Raw genomic sequence first — 26,966 nt, forward strand, 5'->3', positions numbered from 1 at the left:
CTGATGTGTGTGTGTGTGAGACAGAGGGAGAGTGAATCTAGTATGAGATAAATATTTGATCTTTATCATCTTAGGTATGAACGTGCTGTATGTGAATGGAGAGCAGGCGTGGCCCAAGGCTGCTCTCTCGCTCTCTCTCTCCCTCTCTCTCGCTCTGTGTCTCTCTGTCTAATTCCCCCCCCCCCCTCCATCCTTCCTCCTGCACCCCACCTGGAGAGTGTGACTCGTGTAAATGAGCCCAGGAAGACAAAACCAGTACTGTTGTACTAGTGATCTGCATCTTTCCCTTTCAAGACGATTTGATATGCATCTAGTTACATGGGCTCCGATATGATACAGGAACAAAATGTTTTAGTTTGAAAGGATTTGGTTTGATTAGAGGAACGTTCAATGCGATACGATTCGATGCACTAACAGTTGTTGCATAAATTACGTTTAATTTTCCATTCTAAATTCAAATATGCTGTTGATGGAGCTCGTGAGCTGGATCTGTCTGAGCGGACTTCTCTCTCTCTCTAAGTTAATCTGAAATTACAATCACCCACGAAGGAATGTCATTTTTGCAGGTTCAGTGTTTGAGCTAGTAATAAACTCAGCAAAAAAAAGAAACGTCCTCTCACTGTCAACTATGTTTATTTTCAGCAAACTTAACGTGTAAATATTTGTATGAACATACGATTCAACAACTGAGACATAAACTGAACAAGTTCCACAGACATGTGACAAACAAAAATGAAATAATGTGTCCCTGAACAAAGGGGGGTGGTCAAAATCAAAAGTAACAGTCAGTATCTGGTGTGGCCACCAGCTGCATTAAGTACTGCAGTGCATCTCCTCTTCATGGACAACACCAGATTTGCCAGTTCTTGCTGTGAGATGTTACCCCACTCATCCAACAAGGCACCTGCAATAAAGATCTGTGAAGTTATTTGGATTTTCACAAATTATCTTTGAAAGACAGGGTCCTGAAAAATGGACGTTTTCTTTTTTTGGTGAGTTTAGTAGATACATTTCTTGGTGGGTATTTGAGAGATTTGCGAGAGACTCGATATTTTTATATCAATATTTATCAACAACAAAAAAATCTGAATCAAATGGCTTAGACCAGGTTTTCCCAAACTGGGGTATGCCAAATAAAAATATGATTCACCCCCCCAAAAATAAAAAGGGATAGTTGAACTAATTCCTTCTCGTATTCAGTTCCTCGCAAACGTACTCGGAGAAAGCGTAGTAGAAAAGAAGCTTCCCGTGGGGTGCCAAGCTTGCTTTTCCCACTGTTACCTCTGTAGTTTCTTTTTATTCAGATGAATCATATTTCTCTTAATCAAGTTTCCCTGTGGAAACTTATTTAGACGCATGCTGCCGCCTCAACAACGGCAGACTGACACTATTTTATCTGCACTGCAATGAGCTACGCCGTGTTTTCCCTATGAAATCTTAATTACATCTCCAACAGGAGAGTGTCGTATGATTGGTCTCAGATCTTCCACCGGTGTGGCGCTGTTTCAATCACTCCGCAGAACCCCATTATCGAAGCCGGTCAAGAACATGCTCTGCGTATTTCATTCACCACCTGCCTCTGAGACAGTGAAAGATATGAGGGATATGTACAAAGCTTGCCACATTGCATTGAGCATCATCAGAGATCATGGGTGTGAGTAGTCATATCGTCTAGGGCAGGTATTCCCAGAATGGGGTACGGACGCGCAATGTCGTCGGGGGTACGCCAAATAAAAATGTGATTCACCTATTATTATTATTATTATTATTATTTTTAAATATACTTTTTTTCTTCACATTTTCAAACAGTCCATTTGGGTACACTGCCACATCCACCGAGAGGCTCTTGCCTGACAGCTTGAAATACGTTTTTGGACACTACAGTGAAAATGGTTAACCATGTTAAAGCCAGGCCCCTGAACTCTCGTGTATTTTCTGCATTATGTAATGATATGGGCAGCGACCATGTAACGCTTTTACAACGTACAGAAGGGTGCTGGTTATCAAGGGGCAAGGTATTGACATGTATTTTTTTAATTGAGAGACGAGCTTAAAGTTCTCTTTACTGACCATCATTTTCACTTGTTTGACCGCTTGCATGATGACGAGTTTCTCACACGACTGGGTGATGTTTTTTCTCGCCTGAATGATCTGAATCTAGGATTACAGGGACTCTCCACAACTATATTCAATGTGCGAGATAAAATTGAGGCTATGATTATGAAGTTGGAGCTCTTTTCTGTCTGCATTAACAAGGACATCACACAGGTCTTTCCATCAGTGTATGATTATTTTGTGTGCAAATGAACTCAATCTTACGGACAATGTCAAATGTGATATAGCACCTGAGTGAGTTGGGTGCGCAATTATGCAGGTACTTTCCCTAAACGGACGACACAAACTGGATTCGTTATCCCTTTCATGCCCTGCCTCCAGTCCACTTACCGATATCTGAACAAGAGAGCCTCATCGAAATTACAACAAGCACTTCTGTGAAAATTGAATTTAATCAGTCACTGCCAGATTTCTGGATAGGGCTGTGCTGTTAAGACACTGATGCCCTTTGCAACCACGTACCTATGTGAGAGTGTATTCTCGGCCCTCACTAGCATGAAAGCTATATACAGGCACAGACTGTGTGGGAAATGATTTAAGACTGAGACTCTCTCCCAATACAACCCAACATTGCAAAGTTGTGTGCATCCTTTCAAGCACACCCTTCTCATTAACCTGTGGTGAGTTATTCACAATTTTTTATTTTTTATTTTATTTTATTTTTTTAATAAATTTTTATCCCCTTTTCTCCCCAATTTTCGTGGTATCCAATCGCTAGTAATTACTATCTTGTCTCATCGCTACAACTCCCGTACGGGCTCGGGAGAGACGAAGGTCGAAAGCCATGCGTCCTCCGAAGCACAACCCAACCAAGCCGCACTGCTTCTTTAACACAGCGCGCCTCCAACCCGGAAGCCAGCCGCACCAATGTGTCGGAGGAAACACCGTGCACCTGGCCCCCTTGGTTAGCACGCACTGCGCCCGGCCCGCCACAGGAGTCGCTGGAGCGCGATGAGACAAGGATATCCCTACCGGCCAAACCCACCCTAACCCGGACGACGCTAGCCCAATTGTGCGTCGCCCCACGGACCTCCCGGTCGCGGCCGGCTGCGACAGAGCCTGGGCGCGAACCCAGAGACTCTGGTGGCGCAGTTAGCACTGCGATGGAGTTATTCACAATTTTTGATGAACAAATAAGGTTTTATATGTAATGGTTAAATAAAGAGCAAAATTATTGATTATATTATTTGTGCCCTGGTCCTATAAGAGCTCTTTGTCACTTCCCACGTGCCGGGTTGTGACAAACACTCATTCTTATGTTTAATACATTTATTGTATAGTGTGTATGTGGCAGGCTTACAATGATGGCAAAAAAACATTTGAGAGTGCGCTGACCCTGGTGCTAGAGGGGGTACGCAGCTGGAGGTTGAATGTTTGAAAGGGTACGGGACAATAAAACGTTTGGGAACCACTGGTTTAGACCATTTTGGAACTTTTATTTTCCTCCCGCTGACTGTGCAGGAAGAAAAAAAAACAATTGTCCTTGTTATGAAATAAACTTTACCCTGTATATTTAAAAATGACCATATATACTGATTTGTGTAAAGCTAAACTACCAAACTATTGCTGATGGTGAACCTGAACAATCAAAATCTAATGAAACCAAAGCCCCAATCAGCAGGAAGGCTATGTAGCCAGATGAGTCAATGTCTCAGGTGGTTGCTTAGGCTACTTTATTCTGGTAAAACACAATTTCCAATAGCACATTTGATAACAATAGCGTAGCAAATTACATTGGTTGTCACTCGACTAATAAAGCCTAAGAAACACTCACGACCACATTTGGTGTATATTGGAGGTTACTCACGTAACCGCGGTTCTATGAACCAAGCGGTGAATTATAGTTATTTTTCTGAGTTTCTCTCGCCACCTCATGGCCTCAACCCCTAGTTTAGGAAACGCTGATCTATCACAAGACAAAAACTCTCCGTCCTTGAGATGAGACAAAGGAACAGATCTGCTTTGTTAGCCTTGAGCCTGACAGCTTAGCTCGCAGAGAGATGTCCGCTTTGTTAGTGTGTTCTAGTAGACCGTGTGTGTGTTGGCACTATAGTGTGTATGAGAAAGACCTCCCCCCTCTTTAGCGGCACCTTTACAGAACAGCCTGCTGGTTTCCAGGCTGCCGCTTGACGCCGTGATGCTGACTAACCATTGTTATTAGACGGTTACTGGTGCCTGAACAAAAGACGCCAATACCGGGGTTTCTTTCCAATACAGACAGGTGTTTCCACTGAATTCCTGAACGTCTATATTGTGTCGACCGGCAATCCTCCAACATACGACACACACAGACTAAGGATGTTTTCAGCGTTTCCCCTCTGGATATTTCTAGCTTTAGGATCATTGTTGAGACAAGGGGGGAAAACATGTGTATGTTCTCTTTGTGTTAGTAGTTTTACATAGCCTATGTGTTTCAATAGGCTACGTAACATGTGAGAGTTTTATGTGTGCACATGAGCAACTGGGATGTGTACCATTTGTATGCATAATCAGATTACATACTGTGTGTGTGTGTGTGTGTGTGTGTGTGTGTGTGTGTGTGTGTGTGTGTGTGTGTGTGTGTGTGTGTGTGTGTGTGTGTGTGTGTGTGTGTGTGTGTGTGTGTTCCACTCCCACAGGAGGAGCAGTGATTTGTGCAGGATGCAGCGAGGCACAGATCAGCTCATTGAGCAGTGTACAGGCAGGCAACAGATGAGACAGTCAGTGGTGACATCTCTAGGAAATAGCTTCCTTTGGTGGGCCCGGGAGAAGAAAAAAGAACAGACTAGAAAAGGGAGAGAGGATATTCATGCCTTTCTTTCTCTGAGTTCTCTATCACCAGCACTTCTAGATGAGATCAGTGACCGTATACCCTTCCCCTGCTCTCTCCCTCATCCTGTTTTCCTCTCCCTCTGACTATTTCTGGGAATGGAACCGGGACTGCGTTACAAACATACCATGAATAATGAAAGCCAAATTGGATTGTTTTGATAGCTATAAAATAGTCACGGTCGAATATGCTTTCTGGAAGGTGTGGCCTGCCCTACTGTATTCTATTATATCATATCTTAGTACTTCACATGGTTGCTTCCGTCATATTTGGTTGAGTATGTATTGATTTTAGCCTCATGGTTCCTATGCAGCGAGACAGTTGGTGCATCCGCACGCTGCCTGACCCCTCTTCTCCATGGCAGAATTAGAATCACTAAACACACACAAGGGACTGTGTGCGCATGCTTCAGTGTAGGCCTGTTTGTGTAAGTGTGCATGCATGAGTGTGTCCAGCCTCTACACTGGAAGTGGTGTGACAGTTAAGACAGCGTTGTGTGTAAATGGAGCATCGATCCCATTTTGCCCACCTCCTCCTCGCCCCACAATTTACAGGAGTAAGGTTAGTCCAGACCGCAGAGCCTGAAAACATATGGGGATAGCTGCAGCTGGCCTAGTCCAATCAGATTGTGGTTTGTGTGTACACGAGATGCAGGATTACTAGAGTAATAGCTTTTATATCTCTGTAATGTCCAATTTTGGCTCTCACACACACACACCCTTCCCTTCCACTTCATAACCACACTTCCTCCCTCCTAGTTTTCACTCCTCTTTTCTTCCTCCTAATCATCTCTCGTCCTGCCTCCCTCCTCTCTCCTCCATGATTCTATTGTAGGTGATGGCATCCGGCTGGCAGCTGCCACCCATTCGAACTCCAGCCAGAGGAGCAGCTTGCCACTACTAGCGCTTGCCACATTACACTGATTAGTATTATGGAGCATGTTGGCACCCCACCACTAGCCTATCTCTGGCTTACTGAATAACTCTTGCCTTTGAAGAGTGATCTGTCTGTCTCCCCACATTTTGAGAACAGTACGTGTCATCACTTGGAAAATGGAATAGACAGCAACGAGCTGATTTGTCTCTCGAGGGAGTCCGGTGTTGAGTGGTCTGTGTGTAATTCCCATTCCCCTGTCATGTTCGTCTACTCAATCAACATGGTGGACGATTAAAGATACGACTAAATTAGAGCTAAGACTGAGAAATACAGACTGGAAAGGCTAGTTTGAGTTACTGTATCTTATTGGGAATCTGTTTTCAAAGGTATCGTCTGTTTCGGATAGAAATGTATGGAGTAGAACAGATATGATGGTCTTTCAAGGAGTATGTCCGTTCTTCATTGCATTTCTCCCTGCAACATTCTGAACATTTCACCTCACCAAGTGTGTTAACAGGAGAACGGTGCTTGGAGGCACAGGGTTTCCCAGTCATCCCCTGATAAGGCATCTGTGCCCCCCCCAGTTATTGGGTTTTGTATAGAAAGGATACAGCTTTTGTCGATTGACTTTTCGTAGCAGGTTTAGGATAACTTGCGCAGCAGGCTAGGAGTATAAGGTTAGGGTTAGGGAAAATGCTTTTAAAAAAAGCAACTTTTGATGTTAAATTTGACAAAAGGTGTATCTCATCTAGACATGACCCAATTACAGCCTTACCCAGTCAGTCCCTACCCTATTTATCCTATTTTCTCCATTCACTCATTGATTACTTCCACCCAGTAAATTCTGCTTTCATTTAGTAATTTCCCTGTATGCCAATTCCTTCATTAATCTGTCTATCCACCCACCAACCTATTCTTAGGCTATTGCTGTACATAGGGCTGCCAGGGTATATAGATAATTTGTAATTAGTAGTGCCTCTTTTAAACTGTCACTTATCTGCTGCAGTGGTGGTATTTTGATATTTTATTCACTGTGATATTTTGTAGACTAACAAGGGCATCATTCCAACAGTATTTTCCCAGTTCTGTGTGTTTGTGTGGCAAGAGTGAGACTGAACTGTACCCTCTGACATCCAAATGTTGATCTTCTACTCGAATGCTCTTATTCGCGCTTCCACAGAGATCCCTGAATAAACTCAGTGCATCGTCTATAGACCGCATCGTTGCTGTACGACCTTGTCTTTCGGATGAGAGAGACAGGCAGGGGGAAGTTGCCTTTGGAAAGTATTCAAACTTTCCAAACTTTTTCACCGTTTTGTTACTTTACAGCCTTATTCTAAAATGGATTAAATAAAAACAAATCCTCAACAATCTACACACAATACCCCATAATGACAAAGCGAAAACAGGTTTTTAGAAATGTTAGCCAATGTTATCAAAAATAAAACAGATACCTTATTTACATAAGTATTCAGACACTTTGCGATGAGACTCGAAACTAAGCTCAGGTGTATCCTGTTTCCATTGATCATCCTTGAGATGTTCCTACAACTTGATTTGGAAAGGCAATGAACTGTCTAAGGTGATCAAGAGCCCGATGGTCACTCTGACAGAGCTCTAGAGTTCCTCTGTGGGTATGGGAGAACCTTCCAGAAGGACAACCATCTCTGCAGCACTCCACAAATCAGGCCTTTATGGTAGAGTGGCTAGACAGAAGCCACTACTCAGTAAAAGGCACATGAAGCCACTTGGAGTTTGCCAACAGGCAAAAAGAGACTGACTGTAAGAAACAAGATTCTCTGGTCTGATGAAACCAAGGTTGAACTCTTTGGCCTGAATGCCAAGTATCACGTCTGGAGGAAACCTGGCACCATCCCTACGGTGAAGCATGGTGGTGGCAGCATAATTTTTTTTATTTAACTATGGGGATGTTTTTCAGTGGCAGGGACTGGGAGACTAGTCAGGATCGAGGGAAAGATGAACGGAGCAAAGTACAGAGATCCTTGATGAAAAACTGCTCCAGAGCGCTCAGGACCTCAGACTGGGGTGAAGGTTCACCTTCCAACAGGAAAACAACCCTAAGCACACAGGCAAGACAACGCTGGAGTGGCTTCGGGACAAGTCTCTGAATGTCCTAGAGTGGCCCAGCCAGAGCCCGGACTTGAACTTGATTGAACGTCTCTGGAGGGACCTTAAAATAGCTGTGCAGCAATGCTCCCCATCGAACCTGATGGAGCTTGAAAGGATATGCAGAGAAGAATGGGAGAATCTCCCCAAATACCGGTGTGTCAAGCTTATAGCGTCATACCCAAGAAGACTCAAAGCTGTAATCCCTGCCAGGGGTGCTTTCACAAAGTACTGAGTAAAGGGTCTGAATACTTATTTAAATGTGATTTTTTTTTATTTTTAAATTCCACTTTTTTTTTATAAATAAAAAAATGTATAATCTATTTTTGCTTTGTCATTATGGGGTATTGTGTGTAGATTGATGAGGGTGAAAAAAGTATTTATCAATTTTAGAATATGGCTGTAACGTAACAATGTGGAAAAAGTCAAGAGGTCTGAATACTTTCCGAAGGCACTCATCAAAGGTGTAGTATGTACATTATTTTTTGGTATAGGTGGGATTATGTGCAGCACCCTATAGGCACTACTACTTACGTGATTTGGACGAGGCTGACTTGTATTTAGCACAGCCTACCTCACTGCTGCGTTATCACTACTGGTATCAGATAGCAGTCATAAGACTTGGGTCAGATGAGATGATTGGGTCGGTAACTGGGACCGAATGGCATTCCAGTTGCCAAGATGCTAAAATGACAGTTGAAATTAGACCACTTCAGTTGTCGGTCTTGTCTATGTATTCTTTGATGTTCTCATCTCACCCCCTTCTCTGTTTTCTCCACCCTCTGTTGCAGCTGAAACTTGTAGATCGATCCATCGTTATCCGAGACATTGTGCGGCGGATGAATTCTAACGTAAGCCGAGCTCCCTCTCCTGTCGTATCACTACACTGTGTTAGCTGATGACACCCTACATGACCGGCGTACCAACACAGGATGACTGTACAGGCTGCAGTGTTTTTATGTAGGATGTGCTAACATGCCTTTATCAGAAAGGGCTTACATGCCTCTTTGTTAAGATGGGGATTGATGCAAGCACACTGATGTATTGAGTAAACATTTTAGCATATGTGTAGCTTATTCTAATATTCAACACCTGTCCCCAGGCGGTATTTATTGAGTTGACTAGTGATAGAAAACAAAAATTAAAACGCACTGACACACACTGGTGCGTTGTTTTTGGCTAGAGTGTCAGGGTGATGGTGATATGGTAAACCTTGTCTTGTTTGTGGTTTCCAGGACAACCAGTGTGGCATCGTGACCAACATCGACATAGAGTGTGCTGTAAAACTAGTGGGTACCAACTGTGTCCTGTACCCCGTCAACAGTAAAGACCTACATCACATCTGGGTAAGAAAAAAACAGAGATGGACACAGTATTCACTTGACCACACTGTCCACAGAGGAGTTGCAAGATGGAAACATTTCCACATGTGATTTATCAAATAAATGTATTATTTTTGTCCTTCTCGAGTATCTCCCGTAGTAGCCTATGCCTTGAAGGTCGTCCATTCTTTATTCTATATACACTACCGGTCAAAAGTTTTAGAACACCTACTCATTCAAGGGTTTTTCTTAATTTGTACTATTTTCTGTATTGTACAATAATAGTGAAGGAATCAAAACTATGAAATAACACATGGAATCATGTAGTAACCAAAAAAGTGTTAAACAAATCAAAATATATTTTATATTTGAGATTTTTCAAATAGCCACCCTTTGCCTTGATGGCAGCTTTGCACACTCTTGGCATTCTCTCAACCAGCTTCACCTGGAATGCTTTTCCAACCTTCTTTAAGGATTTCCCACATATGCTGAGCAGTTGTTGGCTGCTTTTCCTTCACTCTGCGGTTCGACTCATCCCAAAACATCTCAATTTGGTTGAGGTCAGGGGATTGTGGAGGCCAGGTCATCTGATGCAGCACTCCATCACTCTCCTTCTTGGTCAAATAGCCCTTATACTGCTTGGAGGTGTGTTGGGTCATTTGTCCTGTTGAAAAGCAAATGATAGTCCCACTACGCAAACCAGATGGGATGGTGTATCGCTGCAGAATGCTGTGTTAGCCATGCTGGTTTAGTGTGCCTTGAATTCTAAATAAATCCCTGACAGTGTCACCAGCAAAGCACCATCACACCTCCTCCATGCTTCACGGTGGGAACCACACATACAGAGATCATCCGTTCACCTACTCTGCGTCTCATAAAGAAACGGCGGTTGGAACCAAAAATCTCACATTTGGAGTCATCAGACCAAAGGACAGATTTCTACTGGTCTAATGTCAATTTCTCATGTTTCTTGGCCCAAGCAAGTCTCTTCTTATTGGTGTCCTTTAGTAGTGGTTTCTTTGCAGAAATTTGACCATGAAGGCCTAGTTCACGCAGTCTCCTCTGAACAGATGTTGAGATGTGTCTGTTACTTGAACTCTGAAGCATTTATTTGGGCTGCAATTTCTGTGGGGGGGGGGGCTGGTAACTCTAATGAACTTATCTTCTGCAGCAGAGGTAACTCTGGGTCTTCCTTTTCTGTGGCGGTCCTCATGAGAGCCAGTTTCATCATAGCGCTTGGTGGTTTTTGTGACTGTACTTGAAGAAACTTTAAGAAAAAAAATCCAGATTGACTGACCTTCATGTCTTTAAGTAATGATAGACTGTCGTTTCCCTTTGCTTATTTGAGCTGTTCTTGCCTTAATATTTATTTATTTTTTGTTTAATCTTTATTTAACTAGGCAATATGTACTTGGTATTTTACCAAATAGGGTTATCTTCTGTATACCACCCCTACCTTGTCACAACACAACTGATTGGCTCAAATGCGTTAAGACGGAGAGAAATTCCACAAATTAATTTAACAAGGCACACCTGTTAATTGAAATGCATTCCAGGTGATTACCTCATGAAGCTGGTTGAGAGAATGCCAAGATTGTGCACAGCTGTCACGGCAAAGGGTGGCTACTTTGAAGAATCTCAAACATAAAATACATTTTGACTGGTACTTGTATGTACCACGTTAATGTCTCTGTTACAATCATTTGTTTCATGCGTGTTTCCTGCTAGTCTTTCATGTATGGGGACTACATAGCCTACGACTTCTGGCTGGGGAAGGTGTACGACCTGACCAACCACATCATCCTCAAGCTGTCCAATGGAGCCAGGTACAGAATCTGTCCCAGTATGAGTGTCATTTCAAAACGGTTTCCTTTATATCTATTTGTCTGTGTCATGCTTAGCTCAACTCCTCCCTCTACTACTGCAGGTGTTCCATGAATGTGGAGGACGGCGCCAAGCTGTACGACGTCTGTCCACACGTCAGCGACTCGGTAGGTGAAATGCCGCGAGCTGCGTTTTTTTGTGTGAAAACGTAGCCGTCTGCCCTCGTCCACTGCATTTCACTGACCGGTTAAGGCTGGCTAGGTGGAAGCAATATGAAATGAACTTACTCCTCACAGCCTTGAGCTTCCTATTCCTCCTTATTGACCGGAGGCAGGTGTGTAATACTTTGTAACAGGGCTGGGGGTCAATTCCATTTGAGCTGGGTCAATTTAGGAAACCGATTTAGATAATTGAGTTTAAATGGAATCGACCCTAATCTTGTTTAAGGTAGCAGGTTGCGTGCGTCCAATATTAATCGGAAACTGTTGTGCTTTGACTGGGAGTACCTAGGTGTTAGTCCTGTTCATTTTGGCTGTTATTTCAGAAACAAATCAACCGTTTCTATGTAGTCAACTATAATTGTTTTTTATTTTTTTTAACACTGAAGGTTAAGTACTAGCTATGTTCTCCTGTCATTTGTTGACATGACCAATGAGCAGCAGGATACCTTCCAGATCTTTTTAGATTCTCCATGGACTGGGTTAGGGAAACTGCCTCTGTTTGTTAGTAATATGGATCTCCCTGGTTGGTAGGGTCTGTTCTTCGAAGAGGCCTACGGTTTCTACCCAGGCCAGGTGCTGATTGGGCCGGCCAAAGTCTTCTCCAATGTCCAGTGGCTCTCCGGGGTCAAGCCCGTACTCCGCAAGAAGAGCAAGTTCAGGGTGGTGGTCGAAGAGGTATGATGATGGCAATTTACGTATTTTATAGTCGTGCATTATTCACAGGTAATAACTTGGGCTCTGAGTTTTTTTCCTGGTTTTTACTGACCACATAACCTTACTACCTAATAATAGGCTTAGCTACTTCAGTACGTGTGATGTCACTGCTCTAAATGGTTATCTCTGTGTCATGTGACCCCCCCCCCTCCCCCATAGGTCCAGGTGGCGGAGCTGAAGGTGACGTGGATCACCAAGAGTTACTCCCCCAAGGGCACGGACAGCGTCTACCCCCCTCCGTCCACCATCTCACAGGAGAACCTCTGCAGGTACTATACTGTCTGTTCGTTCCAAGGCTCTACGCTGACCTTAATAAAAAATGTTTTACAAAGAGCACATGAGCGCCTAAGTTTAAAAATGTAGGTGCACACGAAGAAATTTAGGAGCATAATGAAAAATATTTGAATCCTTAATTTTTCTAGGCACACTGGTACTCCTAAATTAAAATTCCAGGTCGCACAGCAAAATATTTTTTGCGCATATGCAAGTAACATGGTCGCACTAGAGCCCTGCAGTCGTTGATTCATTCATCCATCCAGCCATCCACACTCGGGAGCATAGAGGCTGCAGTTTTCCGTCATAGATATGCAGTGTATGGACAGTCTATTTCTAGTGATCTGGTCCACACACATTATATACACACACCTCACAATCACATCTCTCACTCACACCTGCATGCATGTCTTAATTGGATGCTTACGTGAACATGGTGAAGTTGTAACTTTATAAAAAGGACTGCAATCATTTTTGCAAGCTGCACTGTACGCCTGTGGTCGTAGCTGGAGAAAGAGCAGTTCTCCTCAAAGTTCCAAATGGTCAGAACCATTAGCTTTTGAGACGGGTGAAATCCAAAGCTGTTCTATATTAACCCCCTAAGGTCAATGTCCGACGCCCCTGCGGAAAATTTAATTGGCATAATAAAAATATCCCCATTTAAAAATCTGTAAATTTAATCTAGAGTTGGATGCTACTCAATCCACTGCATCTACAGTTGAAGTCGTAAGTTTACATACACCTTAGCCAAATACATTTAAACTCAGTTTTTCACTATTCCTGACATTTAATCCAAGTAAAAATTCCCCGTCTTAGATCAGTTAGGATCAGCACTTTATTTTAAGAATGTGAAATGTCAGAATAATAGTAGTGAGAATGATTTATTTCAGCTTGTATTTCTTTCATCACATTCCCAGTGGGTCAGAAGTTTACATACACTCAATTCGTATTTGGTAGCATTGCCTTTAAATTGTTTAACTTGGGTCAAACGTTTCTGGTAGCCTTCCACAAGCTTCCCACAATAAGTTGGGTGAATTTTGACCCATTCCTCCTGACAGAGCTGGTGTAACTGAGTCAGGTTTGTAGGCCTCCTTGCTCACACACACTTTTTCAGTTCTGCCCACAAATTTTCTATAGGTTTGAGGTCAGGGCTTTGTGATGGCCACTCCAATACCTTGACTTTGTTGTCCTTAAGCCATTTTGCCACAACTTTGGAAGTATGCTTGGGGTCATTGTCCATTTGGAAGACCCATTTGGACCAAGCTTTAACTTCCTGACTGATGTCTTGAGATGTTGCTTCAATATAGCCACATAATTTTCCTCCCTCATGATGCCACCTATTTTGTGAAGTGCACCAGTTCCACCTGCAGCAAAGCACCCCCACAACATGATGCTGCCACCACTGTGCTTCACGGTTGGGATGGTGTTCTTTGGCTTGCAAGCCTCCCCCTTTTTCCTCCAAACATAACGAGGGTAATTATGGCCAAACAGTTTTTTGTTTCATCAGACCAGAGGACATTTCTCCAAAAAGTACGATCTTTGTCCCCATGTGCAGTTGTCTGGCTTTTTTATGGCGGTTTTGGAACAGTGGCTTCTTCCTTGCTGAGCGGTCTTTCAGGTTGTAGATATAGGATATAGGACTCGTTTTACGGTGGATATAGATACTTTTGTACCTGTTTCTTCCAGCATCTTCAAAAGGTCCTTTGCTGTTGTTCTGGGATTGATTTGCTCTTTTCGCACCACAGTACGTTCATCTCTAGGAGACAGAACGCGTCTCCTTCCTAAGCTGTAGGACGGCTGTGTGGTCCCATGGTGTTCATACTTGCGTACTATTGTTTGTACAGATGAACGTGGTACCTTCAGGCGTTTGGAAATTGCTCCCTAGGATGAACCAGACTTGTGGAGGTCTCCACATTTTTTTCTGAGGTCTTGGCTGATTTCTTTTGATTTTCCCATGATGTCAAACAAAGAGGCACTGAGTTTGAAGGTAGGCCTTGAAATACATCCACAGGTACACCTCCAATTGACTCAAATGATGTCAATTAGCCTATCAGAAGCTTCTAAAGCCATGACATCATTTTCTGGAATTTTCCAAGCTGTTGAAAGGCACAGTCTTCTTAGTGTATATAAACTTCTGACCCACTGGAATTGTGAACAGTGAATTATAAGTGAAATAATCTGTCTGCAAACAATTGTTGGAAAAATTACTTGTCATGCACAAAGTAGATGTCCTAACCGACTTACCAAAACTATAGTTTGTTAACAAGAAATTTGTGGAGTGGTTGAAAAACGAGTTTTAATGACACTTAAGTGTATGTAAACTTCCGACTTCAACTGTTCCTATGTCGCACTTCCGCATCTGCGGTGAACGTTGAGAGTTAGAGCGGTGTTTGTCAAACCCTGAGACATCCGAAAATCGGTGTTCTCACAAAATCATCTGTAGTGTCCGAACGGTTTGCTCGACGACTCCCACAAGCGTCTTGGGACACATCTGGAGTCAGTTCAGCCCATCTGTCGAGTTCTATCTGTAGTGTCTGAACGGTTTGCTCTACGACTCCCACAAGCGTCTTGGGACACATCTGGAGTCAGTTCAGCCCATCTGTCGAGTTCTATCTGTTGTGTCCGAACAGTTTGGGCTCCATACTGATATGACCCCTCTGTGGAAAGCTGAGACTCTACATGTCGGTTGTTTTAAGATGCCCACAGGCCTCACATGACTAGTCTTAAGGTCCCCAGGTTTGAAAAAATGTATGAAATTATATATGGAGAATGTTTAGTGCCAAAAATGTGTTTGTATGGTCTAATAGCAGTAAGGCCAAATACAATTTGTAATTTTTTTGGCTTAGATGGTGCGTAGACTGTTGTGCCGAAGATAAGGGGTTAAATACATGTACAAGAAATTACAAATGTTACCTCAACTTTCTTATATCTCCAATGTAGGACAGACACTTCACAACAAACCTGTTTTGGGGACTATCTGTTGTTCCATGTTGTGAATCTGTTATTCAACACGTTTGAATGGTCTAATAGCATTAAGGCCAAAACTATTTTTTTCATATTATTTTGAAGATACTTCAAGGGTTGATTGGTCATTTCTGCAGGTAAATATTGACATATTACTAGCATAAATTCAAATATCTGCTGAAATGATCCGTGGGTGATGGGGAATCTGATAGTGGCTCAAGTGCCTACACACACACACACACACACACACATACATACATACACAAAGGGCCACTCGGCTACAAGAAGTCAGCTTTGAAGGATCCAGCTCAGTATACAATTTTAATTTAGAATAGAAAATGAATGTGTTCATGCAAGAAATCGTATCAGAGCCCATGTATCTAGATGGAGAGATGCTCATCCCTAACACACACCCATTCTTTTACGTCTATGATCCTTCTAATAACATGCTCCCCCTACATGTGTTTGTTCTGATCCAGAGTGAAGCGTCTGGGCTACTACGACCACACCCAGAGGCAGCTGGGGGAGAGGGCCCTGTACGTGTTCCCAGCCAAGGGAGACACCACACACATCACCTGTGAGTGGCCCGACGGAGCCCCCGGACTCCCAGAGGACCCCGTAGCCAGGAAGGTGTGAAAGGGAGAGGAAATGTTTCTATATATAGTATTTTTTTGTGCGTGCCTGTCCCCGATTTTAAATGGATGTGTGAAACAATTGATCACAATGTTGCCTCTGGTTGTACAGATACTCCATGTATCCAATTTTCTTCCCTCAATGCATGCACTAAATGTGTATTTTTGCCATGTTTCGTATTATATCAGTGTCCTATGACAATGTCCTTCCTGCAGTTGAAAAGAATGTTCAAGAAGGAGTTGTTAGGGAAGAAGACCAGTGAAAATGCAGACACACAAGGTGCCAACCAGCACTCCACCGACAACACGGACGGTACGGCTGCTTTTATTTATACCTATGTTGGTCATCAGACATTTTTCCTTGTCATTTTTTGGCAGATATCCTCACTTTAAACAGCTGACGAGCTCAATTTTTTTTAAATTTTAGAATAATTTCTGTCTTAATACAGTCTACTCCTGAGTGCCCATCTGATAACAGCACACCTTGTGCAGGGTAGTTCGCCCCACAATTAAAATCTATTCCTCGTGCTTAAGTCAGTCCCAAGTCACTGCATATACTGTACCACTAGTCAATTTTACATGTAAAACCAACTCAAAGACAATCAACCGTGTCGTCCCCCTCCCCACACCCAGGTGACCTCAAGCCTGACAACACCCACCCAGACTCCACCGACCACACCGCCCTCCCCCGCCCTCACCACCCCAACAACGGCCCCAACCACGGCCCCAACCACACCCACCAGCCCTCGCCCCTGTGCCCTCCTCCCTCTGACCCATGGCCCGAGCCCGCGGAGCAGGACGCAGGCGACGAGGCCGGGGCGGAGGACACGGACGACACATTGTCGCTGACGTCGTCGGCGAGCAGCACTGCGTCGTCGCAGAGCGGCGGTCTGGGGGGCCTGAACAGGAAGAAGAGCATCCCGCTGTCCATCCGCAACCTGAAGAGGAAGCACAAGAAAAAGAGGACCAAGTTCTCCCGTGAGTTAAAGCCCGGTGACAGGTGAGCCAGTTGTCAATCAAAACAATTTGTATTCATAGTATGCCATGTGACTACAAATGTATATAAATGACTACAAATGTAGCAGGCAAGGTCAGAGCCTAGGCCACACTTTAGTCCTCTCCCCTCCTTCTTTCTGCCTTCTCCCCCTCACGCCCTCCCTTTCAGAACTTAAGCTATTCCTCCCTCTTGCGCCCTCCCTCCTTTTTTCTCTCTCCATTCAGGAGATGTCCCTTCCCTGGCCATTCCCGTCTCTCCTTGGCACGTGTAAAGGATGATCAATAGCTTGCTGGCAAGAATTCAGCTACCAGCTGGCAAAAAATGCTGCATCCTTGAACCCAGTGTCACTTTTGTTTATTTTCTGTCACATGCATAGTAGTACGGCGCCCCTGAAGAAAATAAGGGTGAAGTGCCTTGCTCAAGGACACATTGTGCCTCTCCCAGCTTCTCATGCCTCCCAGCCTTGTACAGATACACAATCACATCTTTATCCTCCGTCTTAGGCCAGAGACAGAGGCTGCATCCGAAATGGCACCCCAATTCCCTATAGTAGTGCACTTCTTTTGTCAACAAGGGAATAGGGTGCCAATTCCATTTGGGACGCATACACACAGAGCGGGTCACCTTACACCCACTCAGCCAAACGGACCAGTGTTCATCGATCCAACATCTTGTCTCCTAGAAAAAGTCCTCTTCTCCTTACGAACCTTCTGATGGCTTGTTACTAACTACGGGGATCGATTTCAGGCTGATTTCCCGGAGCAGATGTACATTAATGACCCTGGGTGTTATTACGCTGTGTGGATGCTGCCAGTGACAGTGTGGCCTGGTCTTGTCTTCAAATCTTGAACCTAGCACCAATCCAGTACTAGTACCACTCTATGGCCAATATGGTACTACTAGGTCTAGTACTAATCTAGTGCCAATCCAGTACTAGTATCAATCTGAATATAGTACCAATTCAATATTAGTACCAATAACAATCCACAGGTTATACTAACATAAATCTAGTAGTATTGGTGCGTTGTGAAAATGAATACGCTCACTACTGCACTCGCTCTCCTTGTGGTTCTCTGACTAAAAACCCAATAGTTAAGTTCCTCTGTTCTAAGAATCACGCCGGTACCAACAGTTAGCTATGCACCATTAGTTTGACGTTTCCAAATAGGTTGACGTTTGGGTCGATGTAACCTTTTCTCAAGACATTGCAGAATTCAAGTACTTCAATTTCTACCAGGCGCCACTCAAAAGCGGCAGGTTTTCCAAGGCTGCATATCCGATATTTCCTATATAATCAAATCAAATGTATTTATATTGCCCTTCGTACATCAGCTAATATCTCGAAGTGCTGTACAGAAACCCAGCCTAAAACCCCAAACAGCAAGCAATGCAGGTGTAGAAGCACGTATAGCGCACTACTTTTGACCAGAGCCTTGGTTAAAAATAGTGCGTTATATAGGCAATAGGATGCCATTTCAGACGCTGCCAAAGGCTGTCATTTCCCCCCTTTTAAACTGCCCTGTAGATCAGATCTGGTGGTTAAATATAGCTGGCAGCTGATAAATCATGTAGCATGTGCTTAGGTGTGCCCAGATAACATCCAGGTCCTCTGATTGAAAGAGACAGACGGGGGAAAGGGTGATGGAGAGGGTAAAAGAGCAAGGGAGATCAAGAGGAGAGGGGGGGGGTGAGGTTGAGTTGCAGGGGGAGAGAGCGAGAGGAAGACTGATGGGGGGGGGGATACGACGGCAAGGGGGAGGTAGTGACTGAAGTTAAGAGGCAGAGCAAGGGGAAAGTGGCTGAATTCCAGTGGGGGATTGAATTGAGGTAGAGGAGAGAGTGATTTTAAAGAAAAGACACGACATGAGATGGATATTATGGCTGGAGGGAGACGGTGACAGAGGATGCAAGGCGGAGGAGATTAGATTCGGCACCGCACGATATCTTTGCTGCACACTGCAGTTTAACTTTCCGTTGTGTAACCTAGAGGCATTTTCCACTCTTAACCAAAACAACTTAGTGAAATTGTTAGGCCTTGTAAGTGAAGACACAAATTCCAGTATTAGTTAGTCACTAGTTCTAATATCTCCCTGTTTTCTAACCGTCAGGGTGGCGGTAGAGGTTGTGTCCACCAAGACCTCGGCCGATGTCCTCTGGAAAGATGGCCGTATGGAGACCCTCATCCGCTCCAATGACCTCATCCCCATCCAGCACCTGGACAACCACGAGTTCTGCCCCGGAGACTTTGTTGTCGACAAACGACGTAAGTAGCTAGCGCACTTCCCGCTCGTCTTCAGTGCAAACAATGCAAATAGTCCGGGTAGCCATTTGATTACCTGTTCAGGAGTCTCATGGCTTGGGGGTAAAGCTGTTGAGAAGCCTTTTAGTCCTACCGCTCCGGTACTGCTTGTCATGCGGTAGTAGAGAGAACAGTCTATGACTGGGGTGGCTTGGGTCTTTGACAATTTTTAGGGCCTTCCTCTGACACTGCCTGGTGAAGAGGTCCTGGATGGCAGGCAGCTTAGCCCCAGTGATGTACTGGGCCGCACGCACTACCCTCTGTAGTGCCTTACGGTCGGAGGCCGAGCAGTTGCCGTACCAGGCAGTGATGCAACCAGTCAGGATGCTCTTGATGGTGCAGCTGTAGAACCTTTTGAGGATCTCCAGACCCATGCCAAATCTTTTTAGTTTCCTGAGGGGGAATAGGCTTTGTCGTGCCCTCTTCACAACTGTCTTGGTGTGTTTGGACCATTCTAGTTTGTTGTTGATGTGGACACCAAGGAACTTGAAGCTCTCAACCTGCTCCACTACCTACCCTCACCACCTGGGGGCGGCCCGTCAAAGTCCAGGATCCAGTTGCAGAGGGATGTGTTTAGTCCCAGGGCCCTTAGCTTAGTGATGAGCTTTGAGGGTACAATGCTGTTGAACGCTGAGCTGTAGTCAATGAATGATGATACCTTATCAATGATACCTTATTTACATAAGTATTCAGACCCTTTGCCATGAGACTCAGGTGCATCCTTTTTCCATCGATCATCCTTGAGATGTTTCTACAACTTGGAGTTCCACCTGTGGGAAATTCAATTGATTGGATATGATTTGGAAAGGGACACACCTGTCTATATAAGCTCCCACAGTTGATGGTGCATGTCAGAGCAAAAACCAAGCCGTGAGGTCGATCGAATTGTCCGTATAGCTCAGAGACAGGATTGTCGAGGCACAGATTTGTGGAAGGATTCCAAAAAATGCCTGCAGCATTGAAGTTCTCCAAGAATACAGTGGCCTACATCATTCTTAAATGGATGAAGTTTGGATCCACCAAGACTCTTCCTAGAGCTGGCCTCCCGGCCAAACTGAGCAATCGGGGGAGAGGTGCTTTGGTCAGGGAGTTGACCAAGAACACGATGGTCACTCTGACAGAGCTCCAGAGTTCCTCTGTGGAGATAGGAGAACCTTCCAGAAGGACAACCATCTCTGCAGCACACCACCAATCAGGCCTTTGTGGTAGAGTGGCCAGATGGAAGCCACTCCTCAGTAAAAGGCACATGACAGCCCACTTGGAGTTTAACAAAAGGCACCTAAAGGACTTTGACCATGAGAAACAAGATTCACTGGTCTGATGAAACCAAGATTGAACTCTTTGGCCTGAATGCCAAGCGTCACATCTGTAGGAAACCTGGCACCATCCCTATGGTGAAGCATGGTGGTGGCAGCATCATGTTGTGGGAATGTTTTTCAGCGGCAGGAACTGGGAGACTAGTCAGGATTGAGAGAAAGATGAACGGGGTACAGAGAGATCCTTGATGAAAACCTGCTCAGGACCTCAGACTGGGGCGAAGGTTCACCTTCCAACAAGACAACGACCCTAAGCCCACAGCCAAGACAACGCAGAAGTGGCTTCGGGACAAGTCTCTGAATGTCCTTGAGTGGCCCAGCCAGTGCCCGGTCTTGGACCCGATTTGAACATCTCTGGAGAGACCTGGACATAGCTGTGTGGTGGCACTCCCCATCCAACCTGACAGCGCTTGAGAGGATCTGTGGAGAAGAATGTGAGAAATTCCTCAAATACAGGTTTGCCAAGCTTGTAGCGTCATACACAAAAAGACTCGAAGCCTTAATCGCTGCCAAAGGTACTTCAACAAAGTACTTAGTAAAGGGTCTGAATACTTATTTAAATGTTATCATTTCATAATTATTTGAAACATTTTTGCTAACATTTCTCAACATGTTTTCCCTTTGTCATTATGGACTATTGTGTGTAGATCGATGAGGGGGGAAAAATATTTTAGAATAAGGCTGTAATGTAATAAAATATTGAAAAGATATGTATACTGTATATAGCACCAGTATCCTTTCTACATACTTTGTATGTGGTTTTAGTCGTTTACGCAGGAGGAAAAATGACTATTTCCAAACATGAATATAGGGGAAACACTGACTATAATTGCTGGACTAGAAAATAAAATATCAGAGCCAGCACAGTACGGCTCAGGTCAGCCCTGTAATGTAAATCAGCTATTAGATTAGCTCATATTTAGGCCATTATTTGACTGTACCACCATGTTTACTCTGTGGTCTATATTTAACATGGTTTAAATATAGAGTTTATTTTGGTTCTGTAACTGTGGAGGAAATAAGAGGGAGCCATTTATCAGGTTGACTTTCATACATGGTGTCCTTGGTGATACTTTCTGACCTGAGGCACAAAATGTAACTTCAGCTCTCTCTGTGTGTGTGGTCACACAGCCCAAGCCCCTACGGACCCAGGCGTGTACGGGGTCATCCAGTCGGGCGACCACAAGGGCAGGACGTGTGCCGTGAAGTGGATCAAACTCAACGCCTCCAGCGACAACGTGGAGGTCAGTCTGCTGGGCATTGTGGGTCGGCTCGGGTCACCCGGGGGAACAACAACCTTTTTTTATATTCCATAGCTCTATAGAAATTGAAATTACTCTATTCCACGTTAACCTATTCCACATGTAGGGCACTACCTTGGGCCAAAGAAATAGCCCCATGGTCCTATTGCTCTGGTCAAAAATAGTGCACTATATAGGGTGGCTTGTAGTGTCATTTGAGCTGAATGATATCAGTCTAATGGTTGATGGTTTTGTTTGTTTAGGTCATAGGAGAAGAGGAGGATGTTAGTGTGTACGACATCGCCGACCACCCAGACTTCCACTTCCGTACCACTGATATCGTCATCAGGATAGGGAACTCTGAGAACGAGCGGAATACAGAGTGTGAGAACGATGTAAGTTCGAAAATGTCATTCATTTTGTCAGTTGACATGTTAGTAGTTTTCCCCGTGGCTCTTGGAGTGTTCTTTGCCGGTCCACGTTGTACAGGTGCTTTGGCCTGGATACAGATCCACCATAGTTGCTGAAAGCGTGCTCTGAAAGGAAATATCATCCAGTATAGTACTATAGTGTAGAAAGAGTATTTTCACATACCGGTCTTTTATCATCTGCCCAGACGTCAGTAGGTCAGGTCTTCAGAGTGGACGTGAGCAGCAAGGTGGAGGTGGTGTGGGCTGACAACTCCATGACCATCGTCCTGCCACAGGTACTCATGGTAATTGTAGTCTTTCTGTCCGCATGCAAGGTTGTAGTGGTCACTAATCGGTGGCTCTGTTGGTTTCTGTTAAGTTTTTGTTGGCTTGTGTTCACTATGCCAATGACGTGTGCTACTACTGTACCTTCTGCTCAGGTTTCTGTTCATGCTAATTGTGTGTTCATGCTAATTGTATGTAATCTGAATTTGTGTTGCAGATAGCATGCTGCTGTGTGACTTGCTTGCTGCCCTTTTAAAAATGTATTATTCTATAATGACATTTGATATTGACACAAAAAGCACTTAATGAAAGTTAGTCATTATTAATGAGTGCGTATAAATGCGGCGATGATTTAGTTTGTTCTCTAACCCCCCTTCCATCTAGCACCTGTACAACGTGGAGTCTGAGATCGAGGAGACTGACTATGACTCTGTGGAGGAGAGCAGCAGTGGCCTGTCCACGGAGGAGTGGGAGGACGAGAGCGACAGCTGGGAGACTGATAACGGCCTGACTACCAACGAGGACGACCAGCACCCCGCCAACGAGGACACCGCCACCCCAGCCCCCACCGGCCCCAGCCCCTTCATCACCCCCCCCGAGGAGGGCGGCAAAGCAGGGGCCACCACCCCCACCAAGTCCCCTAACGCCACAGAGGACCAGGAGGGAGCTGGGGCTATAGCCAGCCCAGGCGCCGTTGCTGGAGGAACCACCCCTGGAGCTGGAGGGGGTGATGCTGCAGAGAAGCTCCCCGGGAAAGAGGGCACTCCGCGGGGCTTCCGTGAGCTCAAGGAGGCCCTGAAGATCCTGGAGAGCCTGAAGAACATGACCGTGGAGCAGCTATGGACGGGCGGCTCGCCTACCTCGCCCACGTCCGGTGCCGCGCCCTCCGCCAACGGGACTAACGCCAACATCGCCACTGCCGTCACGCCAGAGAAACCCACCAAGGAGAAGCGCTTCCTGGATGACATCAAGAAGCTTCAGGAGAACCTGAGAAAGACCCTAGACAATGTGGCCATCGTGGAGGAGGAGCGGATGGAGGCAGTGGTGGAGGCCGGAGGAAGCAGCGCAGGAGGAGGTGGGAGTGCGGAAGGAGGAGAAAGAGGGGGTGAAGAAAGGCCCCAGGAGGAGGTGGCGAAGACGCCAGGCGCGGCACCAGAGTGGCCCAGTGATACGCCTGTCCTGTGCCAACAGAGTGGTGGCAAGCCCGGTGTCACCTTCACCAGTGCCAAGGGAGAGGTGTTCTCTGTGCTGGAGTGGTCACCAGGTGAGGATGCAATACTGCGCTTTTAGCTTGTCATTGTTTGAGTCTTTGTTACTGAGACATCCACTAAACTAGTAGTACTGGGAGAAGAATACACCCCATGACTTAAATAGCCCCAAAAATGCCCTGTTCATTTAAATGCACTGGTCCATTACTTCAGATGGCCTTTTCAAATACTCACTAAATGCCTTGTTGGAATACCAAAACATTTATTTGACTCCTGCCAGACACCCACACCTTTAAGAAGATGGAGTTCCAGCCGGCCGAGGCCAAGAAGTTTTTCAGCACCGTGAGGAAGGAGATGGCTCTGCTGGCCACCTCGCTGCCCGACGGCATCATGGTCAAAACCTTCGAGGACCGCATGGTACGCTCACAGACACCTGAGAAGAGAGCCGTTTGGAAGTGATCCGAATGTTGTCGATTACAGCCAAATATTAAATTGCATCAGACCACTCTTCAGTGGCTAAAGTGACTCCGGTTTTGAGCTGCCAGTTTCTCTGCATTCATTAAGCACTTGATTTGAAAACCTCTTCATGCTGTTATTTTTGAAGATAAGTGATAATTCTGATGATAGTGAACATGTGCTACTCTCATTGACATTTAAGTGGCTTTCCATTCCTCTCCTCTTTTTCTTCACCCTGTCCCTCTCTCTTCATAGGACCTGTTCTCGGCTCTGATCAAAGGGCCCACACGCACCCCTTACGAGGACGGCCTGTTCCTCTTCGACATCCAGCTGCCAAACATTTACCCGTCAGTGCCGCCCCTCTTCCGCTACCTGTCACAGTGCAGCGGGCGCCTCAACCCCAACCTCTACGACAACGGCAAGGTCTGCGTCAGCCTGCTGGGCACCTGGATCGGCAAGGTGAAAGTAGACCTTTATCCCTCCCTAAAAAAGTGTGATACTCTGTATTTTATTAGGATTCCTGGGGCCCACACAAAACATGAAACATGACTTAATACAGATCATTAATAGACAAGGTCAATACCAGTACATACACACAAACTACAGTATCTAGGTCAAATACGTAGACCACCCATTACTGTCCCTTTGACTGTTCTCCGACCACCCATTACCTTCCCCTTTTGACTTTTTTTGAATGTTATTTTGAACATTGTAATCTGTTTGTTTAAAATGTGCCTCACACAGTCTTCCCTGTTTATCAATCCTCAGGGTACAGAGAGGTGGACCAGCAAGTCTAGCCTGCTGCAAGTGCTCATCTCCATCCAAGGCGAGTCTAAACTGACCTCACTAGACCTACTCTTAAAGTCACGCGCACAGATTTGATTTGATCCTTCACCAGGTCACCCCCCCCCCATTTGTCTTCCCTGCAGCAGAAGTGTATGTTTTATTCATGCCGTTCATTTACGCGTCGGCTCCAGCTGCAGTGAGTGTCACACACTATCGCCCTCTGACAAGACTGTCGTGGTTAAACTGCCTCGACTTCCCATCAGCAATATTCACCTCAGGATGTTGGAGACAATTATAGGATTTGTTGCTATCGAAAACTAGGCTAATAGGCTTATACAGGTTAATCCAGAAAAGGCTGAATACATTTCAATTGTCATGAAGGTGTTTGTGGTTAACAAAAGTGTTTGAATCTTTCCGTACACTAGAATAAAGGGTTAATGTGGGAATGTCTTTGATTTCTAAGGTATTTGGGTCCTTTGTAACTTAATGATCCAATTTAGCTCAATATCAAATCATTTCTGGGTAACAATTAAGTACCTTACTGTGATTGTGTTCAATTAAAATGGTCAAAAAGAAACAAATGGCTTCTTAGCAAAGAGCAATTTCTCAAGCAAGATTTTTGCTTGGACTGTCTGGAAGGGGTCTGAGTCGGGAGGGGGAAACTAGCTGTTATTGGCAGAGGTTTGGAATTCTCTTATTGGTCTATTAACTGATTTACCGGTACGCCTGGCACCTACTACCATACCCTGTTCAAAGGCACTTTTTTGTCTTGCCCAGTCACTCTCTGAATGGCACACATACACAATCCATGTGTCAAGGCTTAAAATTCCTTCTTTAACCTGTCTCCTCCCCTTCATCTACACTGATTTGAAGTGGATTTAACTAGTGACCTCAATAAGGCATCATAGCTTTCACCTGGTCAGTCTGTCATGGAAATTTGTATAGTCTGTGTATATAAAATGCAGGACAATCATTTTTTTGACTGCACTGGGCCTTCAATGCTTAATTGTGGGACTGGTAGAATCTAAAGAGTATGCTGTGTGTGTGTCTCTCCCAGGCCTGATCCTGGTCAACGAGCCCTACTACAATGAGGCAGGTTTCGACAGTGACCGGGGCCTGCAGGAAGGCTATGAGAACAGTCGCTGCTACAACGAGATGGCCCTCATCAAGATGGTGCAGTCCATGACCCAGCTGCTGCGGACTCCCATAGAGGTCGGGATCCAATTTCATCTGATTTGATTTGTCTAGAATCGATCTGTTTTGTGTAGATTTTATATGATTTGATTGTATTTGTGTGAATACGAACACAGTTAAAGATCCCCCCAAAAATGTACAGTTATATACTGATAGTTGCTCTACAAATTTCACCTGTAAGTCAGTGCCAAAGACGCATTTCAATTTTCTGAAAACGTTTGTCCATTATCTTATTACTGGATAAGTCGGGGACAAATGGCAGGTGGTGATGGATAGTTATAGTTGGGTGGTTGTCGTGGTAGAGGTCTGTAAATATTGTACATATGTGTTTTTTACTAACGTTTTTGAGAATGAGTTTTTATTGCATGTCATGTGTTTTTGAGCCACGGATTTGCAGATTGACTGACAGGTTAACTCTTTTTGGCTTGCTAGCTGGCGAAATGTTTTTGTTTGAAATGCATCTGGACACAGTAGGCTACCAGCTTTTTTGTTTCACCTGGCTGCCAGTTCATAATCTTTTGAACATAGTTTGAGGAGTTGCCTGACACTCAATAGGAATGGGAGATGGAGTCAGCAGTGCTGAGGCAGAGGTCTGGTGGTGAGGCGACTGGCTACTATTCTGAACTCGGTGTGGTGAGCTGTTGAGGCATCATCCTAGTGGGTGTTACACTGAGTGGAAGAGGAGAAGTCCAGTGGCTAAAAGACCCTCTCATCACCATCTACCATCCTCTGACCAGCTCCCACCGCTCAAGCCATGAACTGACCCTCTCCATCTTCGGAGGAAAGACTTGGCCTCTATCAGTTGACCTGTCATTATATATTGCTTGTTTGTTTTTGCTCTTGAAGCGCTTTGAGATTCAGATCACGGTGAGATAGAGCCATAATTAATTATTTTGT

General features: G+C 44.8%; 1 protein-coding gene across 1 annotated transcript in view; it reads left to right on the forward strand.

Moving 5' to 3' along the window:
• The window catches only part of LOC120022726 ((E3-independent) E2 ubiquitin-conjugating enzyme UBE2O-like), a 44,397-nt gene that overhangs the window by 17,100 nt on the left and 331 nt on the right, over positions 1-26,966 (forward strand). The window contains exons 3-20 of the mRNA XM_038966717.1: positions 8,719-8,778; positions 9,163-9,273; positions 10,978-11,075; positions 11,177-11,240; positions 11,826-11,969; positions 12,168-12,277; positions 15,725-15,875; positions 16,094-16,190; positions 16,511-16,877; positions 18,983-19,137; positions 21,621-21,733; positions 21,994-22,125; positions 22,347-22,436; positions 22,810-23,689; positions 23,914-24,050; positions 24,345-24,548; positions 24,858-24,915; positions 25,933-26,087. Of these exons, the coding sequence (XP_038822645.1) occupies positions 8,719-8,778; positions 9,163-9,273; positions 10,978-11,075; positions 11,177-11,240; positions 11,826-11,969; positions 12,168-12,277; positions 15,725-15,875; positions 16,094-16,190; positions 16,511-16,877; positions 18,983-19,137; positions 21,621-21,733; positions 21,994-22,125; positions 22,347-22,436; positions 22,810-23,689; positions 23,914-24,050; positions 24,345-24,548; positions 24,858-24,915; positions 25,933-26,087 (3,126 nt within the window). The remainder of the gene's footprint in view (positions 1-8,718; positions 8,779-9,162; positions 9,274-10,977; positions 11,076-11,176; positions 11,241-11,825; positions 11,970-12,167; positions 12,278-15,724; positions 15,876-16,093; positions 16,191-16,510; positions 16,878-18,982; positions 19,138-21,620; positions 21,734-21,993; positions 22,126-22,346; positions 22,437-22,809; positions 23,690-23,913; positions 24,051-24,344; positions 24,549-24,857; positions 24,916-25,932; positions 26,088-26,966) is intronic.

The sequence above is a fragment of the Salvelinus namaycush genome, chromosome 2 (assembly GCF_016432855.1).
Source record: "Salvelinus namaycush isolate Seneca chromosome 2, SaNama_1.0, whole genome shotgun sequence".
Taxonomy (NCBI): Eukaryota; Metazoa; Chordata; class Actinopteri; order Salmoniformes; family Salmonidae; genus Salvelinus; species Salvelinus namaycush.